The 10,124-nt window shown below is 35.0% G+C and overlaps 1 protein-coding gene across 1 annotated transcript; it reads left to right on the top strand.

The window, feature by feature from the left end:
* The first annotated feature begins 5,703 nt into the window (after positions 1 to 5,703).
* Positions 5,704 to 9,723, top strand: LOC120092204 (peroxisome biogenesis protein 19-1-like). Its single transcript, XM_039050442.2, has 5 exons — positions 5,704 to 6,136; positions 6,229 to 6,277; positions 6,373 to 6,649; positions 8,950 to 9,266; positions 9,532 to 9,723. The coding sequence occupies exons 1-5, from the start codon at positions 6,097 to 6,099 to the stop codon at positions 9,575 to 9,577; spliced, it is 729 nt and encodes a 242-aa protein (XP_038906370.1). The 5' UTR covers positions 5,704 to 6,096; the 3' UTR covers positions 9,578 to 9,723.
* Positions 9,724 to 10,124: the final 401 nt, after the last annotated feature.

Genomic DNA, 10,124 nt, shown 5'->3' on the forward strand with positions numbered 1-10,124 from the left:
ATAGATATTCATTGAAGAGCCAGAAGATTACTCAATCTAATGAATTATCAAGTGATGCTTGCTCTCAAGAAAAATTGATAATTAGACCATCACCAACTAAAGTGGGGATTGAATCACCTGCATTTTTATAATGAATTCATGGTGATATTGTTGGGGTTGATGCCCTAAAGTTTCGTGTCATGTAGTTTGTAAACAGTTTGTACGAACACTTGTGTAGTATAATATATGATATTTTACTTCACATCTTGATTTTGCTCAGTTGTTTGTTTTATTTGCTTTACCACAAACCAATAAACATAAAATCTCTAGTTATCTGTATGTAACTTAAGCATGTATGTGGTGACATACAAGTGGATTATGTCTTGAGTGATAACCAAAATGGTCTATAGTATATAGATATAGGAGGGAAACCTTATCCTGATAACACTACGGATGCGGCCCACTTTATGGAATGGTCACAAGTGTTGTGACTTGTCACAGATGGTCTAATCCTGATCATTCGTGTAGGGGACATGCGAGCGGGGACGTCCTATACAAAGAGTTTGTATAAGACCTGACCATGAAGTGTTAACGTCTCGTTATATAACACCGTTCATGACAGAGACTTCACTTCACTAAGATGACCATAGGTAACATGACCCCAATCCTAAGTGAGTTAGGAACTCCTGTCATTGAGGGCGACCCTTTGATTTGTATGGGTGCGAGTGGCCAGGTCGCCGACTCAAACCTACCATTTTGGGGATTCGTCTGATTTGGGAGCTAGAAACTTAGCTACACAATATGGAATTCACTCCTTCCCCGAGGCAGAGTCAAGTAGATAGATAGCTCTCTTAAGGACTGATTCCAGGGCTTAAACGATGTGGTGCCACACACCTTCTCTTGGCCCGAGAGGTGTTCACACATAATTGGACTATGTTGTATTGTTCATCAGAGGAATCAGTGGTACTTAAGGAGTGAGATGTAACTACAGGGGCAAAACGGTAAATTAGCCCAGTTGTACTTACGAGCATCTGTGAAGGGTCATCATACTCATGATTGGTTATATCTTATAGACACAAAAATATATTTTTGATAAAAAGAGTTCAGTTGTTGGTCTTTAGTGGAATGCCTACCAATTAATGGATGGTGGATCTTGTGGCTAAAGAGTTCAGTCAATTATTCACATAACGTTGGAGCTTCGAGCCACAAGTCCATAAGGTCCCTTAGATAGCTTGGATAAAGTCGATAATCAATTTTTGGGTCAGTTTGAAGTGTTCAAATTGACAAGAGAGAGTTCGATTATATATGATATAATTGAACTGGTTAATTATATATGATATAATTGACCAAATGTATGAGATACATTATTTTGGAGGAAATTAGATATAAATATGATTTATATCAAACAGAGGAGAAATTACTATAGTAGATATATGATATCAAACTATAGGTTAAAAATATAATATGATTATATTCATTTATTAATTAATTGGTTAATTATGTGATAATTGGCCGGAAACTTCTCCTCGTGCATTAGTGGGAAAATCAGTATTCGGTTATTGTAACTTAAGAATAAAATGAAAATTGGTTTCATTTTGCAAAAAGTTCGAGAAAAAATTGCAAAAGGTGTGAAAACGAGTCGATCGCTTAGCTGAGAGCCTATACGATAGCGCCCTATCGCTTAAACGATCACACACCTCGCGTCTAAACGATTGCCCGCATTCTCTAAACGATCGTTCGGCTTTTCTAAACGATCGCTTCACGTGCCGAGTTTTCTAAACGATCGCTTACTAAATACTAGACAATCGCTTAGTAAAACCTACATGATCGTGTAGCTTTCTATAAACAATAAGCATTCCGCTATACGATAGTCTTCTCCTACTTATTTGTTGTTCTACACGATTATCCCTTTCCTCCTTCCTCTACCAAATCCAACAAAGACCACTCTTTGGATTCTCACTCCGAGAATACCAAGGGTTCTAAGTGGTGGTGTCATCCCCGCTTCTACTTGTTCGTACGCTACCGTTCCTGTAGACAATCATGCTACTGGTAGCCGACTGTTTGTTGGGCGATAAAGAACGTAGAGGTTTACTTTCTCTGGGTTGAGTTCGAAGTGAATAGTGTCTTCAACTGGTGCGTATACTCAATCTCTTGTATTTTATTTATCAAAGCATGTCGTTAATTAGTGTCAAATTGCATACTTATTTGTTAGAATGTATGTGTGGTAATTCAGTCACAATGAAATAGGAAAGATCCGAACATGCTCATGGATACTCTTTCTTTAAGAGTTCCTTAAGATATATGTGGACCTATTAACTCATCAAATGGACCATTTAGATATTTTATGGTATTAATAGACACATCTAGTAGATGGTCACACATGTACTTATTATCAAGTTGAAATCTTGCATTTGCAAGATTACTTGCTTAAATAATTTAGTTAAGAGCACAATTTTCTGATTATACAATTAAGACCATTCGTCTTGATAGTGCTGGTGAATTTACATCCCAACCTCTTGATAATTTGTGTATGTTAGTTGGGATAAATGTTGAACATCTTGTAGCTCATGTTCATACACAAAATGGTTTAGCAGAATCATTCATAAAACGTTTACAGTTAATTGCTAGACCATTACTTATGAGAGCTAAGCTTCCTACATCTGTATGGGAACATGTTATTTTGCATGCAATGTCACTTATATGCATTAGGCCAGTATCTTATCATAAGTACTCACCATTACAAATAGCTTATGACCATGAGCCAAATATTTCCCATCTAAGAATTTTTGGATGTGTAGTATATGTTCCAATTGCTTCACCACAACGTACTAAAATGGGTCCTCAAATGAGGTTAGGAATATATATTGGATATGATTCCCCATCAATTATTAAATATCTTGAACCGCTGATGAGTGATGTATTTATTACATGAATTGTTGATTGTCATTTAATTAGACAAAATTTCCAACTTTCCAATATTAGGGGGGAGGAATTAAGAAGTTAGAAAAGAAATTACATGGAATGCATCGTTATTGTCTCATTTAGATCCTCATACAAATCAATGTGAACGTGAAGTTCAGAAGATAATTCATTTGCAAATGTAGCAAATCAGTTACCATATGCATTTATAGATGCAAAGAAAGTAACTAAGTCACATATACCAGCTGCAAATGTTCCATAAAAAATTGATATCCCAACATAACAAGTTGTCACTAATGAGTCTGGAACACGCCAGAAGCATGGTAGACCAGTGGGTTCCAAAGATAAGAATCCTTAAAAAAGAAAAATAATTAATAGTCAAGAAGACTTGATTGATGATGTAAACACCCATGAAAAAATCCTCGACATAACTAGTGAGGAAGGTGAAATACCTAAAGATAATAATGAGATTTCAATAAATTATGTCATGATACGAAAAAGATGGAACTGAATTAATATAGTTATTGACAACATTTTTGCATATAATATTGCTCTTAATATAATATATGAACAATGAGGATTCTGAACCAAAGTCTATTGAAGAATGTCGACATAGAAATTATTGGCTTTAGTGGAAAGAAACAATTGAGGCAGAATTAAACTTACTTTAAAAAAGTTAGGTTTTTGAACCAGTAGTTTCAACACCAGAAGGTGTCAAACTTGTGGGATACAATGAGTACTTGTAAGGAAAAGAAATGAAAATAATGATGTCACAAGATATAAAGCAAGACTAGTTGCACAAGGTTTTTCACAAATACCTGGTATTGATTATGAGGAGACGTATTCTCCAATGGTGGATACAATTACATTAAGATATTTTAATTGGTCTGACTGTGTATGAAAATCTGGACATGCATCTTATGGGTGCAGTCATAACAAATTTATATGAAGCTCTTGATAATGATATTTATATGAGAATCTCACAATGATTTAAGGTACTTGAAATATATAAATCAAATTCCGGGAAATTGTATTCAATAAATCTACAGAGATCGCTATATGGATTGAAACAATTAAGAAGAATGTGATACAATTGTCTAAGTGGATATTTGTTGAAAGAATGATATCGAAACAATCCAATATGTTCATGTGTTTTTATATAGAAGTCAAAGTCAAGATTTGCTATTATAACTGTATATGTCGATGATTTAAATATAATTGAAACTTCTGAAGAGATTTCAAATGCAATAGAATATCTTAAGAAATAATTTGAGATGAAAGATCTCGGAAAACAAAATTTTGCCTTGGCTTGCAAATTGAGCATTAGTAGATGAGATATTTGTTCACCAGTCAATTTATACAAGAAAAGTTTTGAAAAGATTTTATATGGACAAAGCACATCCATTGAACATTCCAATGGAAGTTCGTTCACTAGATGTGAAGAAAGATATATTTCAATCTCGAGATGATAATGAAGAACTTCTTAGTCCTGAAGTACCATATCTTAGTGTAATTGGTCCACTTATGTATCTTGCTAATAATACAAGACCAAATATTGCCTTTTTAGTAAATTTATTAGCAAGATATAGTTCTTTTCCAACTAAAAGACATTAAAACGAAATTAAGCATATACTCTGTTATCTCCGAGGAACGATTGATATGAGTTTTTTTATTCAAATAAATCAAATTTTGATCTAGTTGATTATGCAGATTCTGGATATTTATCTTATCCATATAAAGCTAAATCTCAAACAGTTATTTGTTCGCATGTGGAGAAACTACCATATCATGGCGATCGGTGAAACAGACCATAACAGCCACTTCCTCAAATCATGCTGAAATTCTTGTAATTCACAAGGCTAGTCGAGAATGTGTATGACTAAGATCAATGACTCAACACATTCGTGAAACACGTGGTTTGTTTTCTAGTAAAAATCTTCCAACAATATTATACGAAGACAACACAACATGCATATCACAAATCAAACGAAGATATATTAAAGGAGATAGAACAAAATATATTTCATCGAAGTTTCTCTACACTCATGATCTTGAAGAAAATGACGACATCATTCTACAACAAATTTGTCTAAAAGATAACCTGGTAAACTTATTTACAAAAGCATTACCTACCGCAACCTTTGATAAATTGGTGCACAATGTTGGAATGCAGCGACTCAGAGATTTTAAGTGATGTTATCACGAGGGGAGCAAATATATTCTTTTAAAAGTTTAAATTATATGAAATATGTACTCTTTTTCCTTTACTATGATTTTTCTTTCCATGGTTTCTTCCTAGTAAGGTTTTGATGAGGCATATTTCATATATGTAACGTGCATCTAAGGGGGGAGTTATTATAAATATAATAGTAATAATAAATGCCTATTAGTGTCATGCTTAGTGTCATTTTTTCATTACCACGTGTGTTGGCCATGTGTGATTCAACCACCTATGCATAGTGTTCAAGTGTGCCACTTCCCAAAATTTTCTATAAATAAGTGGTCATTTGTGGATTTTGTAAACACAAATACATTTGTTGAAATTCCATGAATTTTGGAGAAAATGGAGATTTTTTTTTGAGGAATTTTCTATTTTCTATGATTTTCCTTATTCATTCCAAATTTAGTTGTTTAGTTATTTTATTTTATTTATTTATATATTATTTTAATATTATATTTTTTCAATATCCATATCCCATTGTGCCTCGTTTTTATCCTCAAATTCACAACAAATATATATTTTTCCTTCGGGGTGAATATGAGAATCTGCAAAATATATATACACACATATTCAGTTTTCAATCTATATATAATTATGTTGTTTAAAAAAAATATTATCAATTAAAAAATCCTAAGGGCAAGACTCTGTGGAGTGGGGAAAAAAAAATCCTCTATGGTATGAACTTGGCGACGCCTTTATATAATTAGGGTCAACGAGTCAAACCGAAGATCAAACGGCAACCGTTGGATCGATTTGCTGACAACAAATTTGCACACCCGTGTTGGTTACACCGCCAGATAATTTCTGAGAATTTGCCTCTCGCAATCCCCATCCCGCACCAATTTTTCTCGAAGGACCCTTTTCCCAGGCCAGTTTTGCAACTGGCTAACACTCCTCTGCGCCCTTCAATCTATTGAAAACTGGGATAAACCGATAGAATTTGCCCAAGTTCTTCGAAACCCAGTTCCATTTCATCCATGGCTGACCATCCTGATGATTTACACGAACTTCTTGATAGTATGTTCAAACTTCATCAAATACGTAGTGGGTTTTCGTTTCTCTTACGTTTTTCTTCTTGTTTGTTATGAATTCGGTTTTAATTGTCTCAGGTGCTTTGGACGATTTTCAGAAATTCGACCTTAATCCTTCCCTTTCGAGGTTTGTCAATCAATCTCTGTTAGAAGCTTCTTCGTTTGTTGGTAGTGTATTTATTTAGTCGGTTTCTTGATGTTTTTAGTTCTGTATTCTTGTAGAAGTGGAGATGGGGCGGAGAGTAGAGCGGTTCTCCCTTCTGGGGTTCAAGGTTTAGGGATGGGTTTGCCTGACTTGAGGAGCAAGAAAAAGGGGAAGCAAAAAGTTTCGAAGGAATCGCATGTTTCTGAGGCTCTTGATAAGCTCAGAGAGCAGACCAGAGAGGCGGTTAAGGGGCTGGAATCAGTAGCAGGTCCTAAACCTGGCGTTGATGATTTTGGCAAAGATGCTTTGATGGAAGATTGGGTGAAGCAGTTCGAGGAGATGGCTGGCTCTCAGGTACATTGCTTGAAGCCTTTGGAACTTTTGAATGTTCAATTTGGCATTTAATGGAAATACTTTTCTTAGTGTGAAGTCTGTTGAACAATGTTTTGTAATCTCAAGTGTTTAGATGTTGATCGAGGGTGAGTTTGGTATGATGATGGAAGAGTGGGAAGTGCTTTATTGCTTTTTTATGAAGATTTTTATGGCATGTTGTCCATAGTTAAATACGTTTCTTCTGAAAATGATCATAGAAGAAGTGCAGGGTATAAAGATGCCTGAGAATTTCCATAATTCCGGTCAGGATTTTCTCTCTTGATCCGTTAACTTAAGTCACATTCACATCTCTTGTTCTATTGTTTGGAGTAAGTACCCCTGCCCTCTTTGTGAGTTTGGGGCTTAAACCTTCTTTCATTGTCAAGTAACTTGTGAGTTCAACAATTGTAAAAAATCAAAGCTGGAACCATCGGCTTTTGATATAGTAGTCTTTTGTTTTAGGAAGTTTAATGGAAATACTGGCGACGATTCAAACCTACACTACAACCTTTTAGAGGAAGCAAAGATACCTAGTTAAGCTAATGAACTTTGCTAATGCTGACAATAATGAAGATGGCTTATTCTTAGCATTTCCTTTTCAGTTGCAAGCGTAACTGAATATTTTCTTCCTCATTTTTCAGAAGTTAGATATCTTCCCTGTGTTTGTCTATAGAATGACAATATGTTTCTTGGTTACCCTTTCTCATATGTTTTATCTTGCTTTAGGTCCCTCACTTATTGAGGTTTTGCCTAGAGACACTTCAGATTCCTATTCATGTAATGGAGTTTTGAACTTGTGTTAAAGGAATTCAAATGACTGCGTAATAAGTTTTCTTTAATCAATTACTTCTAAATGCTTTATTAATACACTGCTGAGAGAGATCGCTTTTAACTCGATTGATGAGTTTATTAAATAGATGGTAGGTGCTCTAAAATGGTCGAGAATGGTCTAGGCACAGATATCTCATAAGTTTAACTTTTTATGTAAGATACTAAGTAGTATTATCAGACTTCCCAACCACCTCTCTCATGATATATATATATATGTATATATTCATCATCCATGGACTTTTAGTTTTCTTATTGATGGTTTGAACAAAAGACTTCTTGATTTAATAGAATCTTAATCAAAAGTTAATCTCATTGGATCCATGACTGTAATAGTAAATTACATGGCAAATTTTACTCGGTCGTGTGAACCCTTTGGATCGGTTTTCGAGAAAGATGTTGAGGTTAGTGGGTCTATATGTTGTATTCTTTTCTTAAAGGCAGAGGAAGACTTTGATCACCTGCTTTGGAGTTGTGACTTTGCGAATTGGGTTTGTGCTTCCTCATTAGAGAGTTGTTAGTGTTTCGATCAAGGAGTTTCTTTTCCATTCACCTTTTAGTGAGAAGGGCCGTTTTTTATGGTTTGCTAGAGCGTATCCTTTGTTATGGGATCTTTGAATGTGATAAATAATAGAGTTTTTAGAGGTGTGGAGAGGGATCCTAGTTGCTTCCCCTCGGAGTTTCCTTTGCTTATTATCTCTCATTGTAATTTGAGCAATAACCTCTTTTCATTTCATCAGTAAAAATTATTGTTTCCTTTTCTAAAAGAAAAAGAAGTTTAAACACCAAGGGGAAACAAGTAGAAACTCCTCTTCTGAAAGAAAAAATGTAAAGGAAAAGGGTTTTCTTAGATCATTGTTGTTTCGGGTAATCTTTCATGGTTCTGCATTGAAGTCTGAGAAAAAGAAAAAGAAAAAGAAATAGAATTGAAGTAATGCTGAGATGTAGTTTGATAGCATGTTTCCATAGGATCCCAGGAAATGTTATAATGCCTGAGTTGGCTGTGGCTATTAAAATTTCTCTTTTTATTATTAACAAATAGCATAAGTCTCTTTGTGGACATCCGGTAAAATTTGAACGATAAAGTAAAGATAACATATTACACTGGAAAATATTTGTGGGGAACAGTCACACCTTCTAATTTTCACTGTAGCTTTTTTTAATACTCATGGTGTTGGGTCTCACTCCCGCTTTATTGTCACGACTCCCTCTAATCTCTAGGCTTCACCCACTTCAAGTTTACCTTTAGAGACAAAAGATTTTAAGTTATTAAATTTTCAAGCGGGGGTAGACATCCTGAGTGCTTGCCATTGGGGAGTTTTGATCACTATTTTCTCTTCCAAATATGAACAATAAGTTAGTTTTGACCATTTTCCATGTTGGTTGAAATGTTACTAGTTTTTCTATGTTAATTTTACCATGAGTTTTAACATGCACCACTTCTCCAATCATAGGACATGGAATCCATTGTTGAGACCATGATGCAACAACTTTTATCCAAAGAGATTCTGCATGAACCAATGAAGGAAATAGGAGAAAGATATCCTAAGTGGTTGGAGGATCATAAAGCAAGTTTGAGCAAAGAAGAATACGAACGCTATTCTCAGCAATACAAACTGATAAAAGATCTCAACATTGTGTACGAACGCGAACCCGATAACTTCAATAAAGTTGTGGAGCTCATGCAGAAAATGCAAGAATGTGGTCAGCCACCAAATGATATTGTGCAGGAGCTGGCACCTGATTTCGATTTAACTAATCTTGCACAACTGTGAGTATATTTGACCTGTGATTGTCAACTAGTTACTGTGCTTATCTTATTAGTTTTGTATAGTTCGTCATAAACAAGTATTAACCGAAATTCTCTATTCTTTGTAATTTCACCATCTTCCTAGTTCCTACAAGTATTAGCATAATTATATTTAAGTACATTAAAGTGAAGTTCTGAGACTTGTTGCGTGTAAAATGAAAAAAAAACTGGATCAAATTTTGATGTTATGTTGACAATAATCGATATGCTCTCTTTCTCTATGCAGATCTCCAGAAATGTTAGAGTCGCAGACGAATTGTTGTATAATGTGAGGTAATGCTTTTGAATGCTCTGTTTTGTGCTGCTTCCTTCCATTTATTCTTCATATTTGCTCAGAAAATATTGTTATATCCAAGAAATTACTTTGTCCAATAATTATGTGTTCAATTTCAATGTTCAGCAGTAGTTTTTTAGTTTATACTCCTTTTGCAATCATAGGGTGGTGGATATCGGACTCGGGATTGAATCTCAATTTCTCTCTCTCTCTCTCTCTCACACACACACATACACGGGATTTTTGTAGCATTAGAAGTGATTTCTTCTACCTTGTTTGTTGTGCCTTTGCTCTGGTATGAATAGTGCACTACTAGCTCGATCTCTCGTGCACTTTCGCATTACACAGATACAAGCTTTTTGTAGTATTAGGAGTGATTTCTTCTACCTTGTCCATTGTGCCTAGTTTGAATCCTGCACTCCTCTCTCAATCTCTGACACTCACGTGCGCACACGATCACCAGATTTCTTGTGTCAAATAATGATCTCCTCTACCTTGTTCGTAGTGCCTTTAATTTGGTTTGAATCATGCACTTTTCTCTCGAT

Source organism: Benincasa hispida, chromosome 11, assembly GCF_027475165.1.
Source record: "Benincasa hispida cultivar pf3 chromosome 11, pf3_genome.v1.1, whole genome shotgun sequence".
In the NCBI taxonomy this organism is placed as follows: Eukaryota; Viridiplantae; Streptophyta; class Magnoliopsida; order Cucurbitales; family Cucurbitaceae; genus Benincasa; species Benincasa hispida.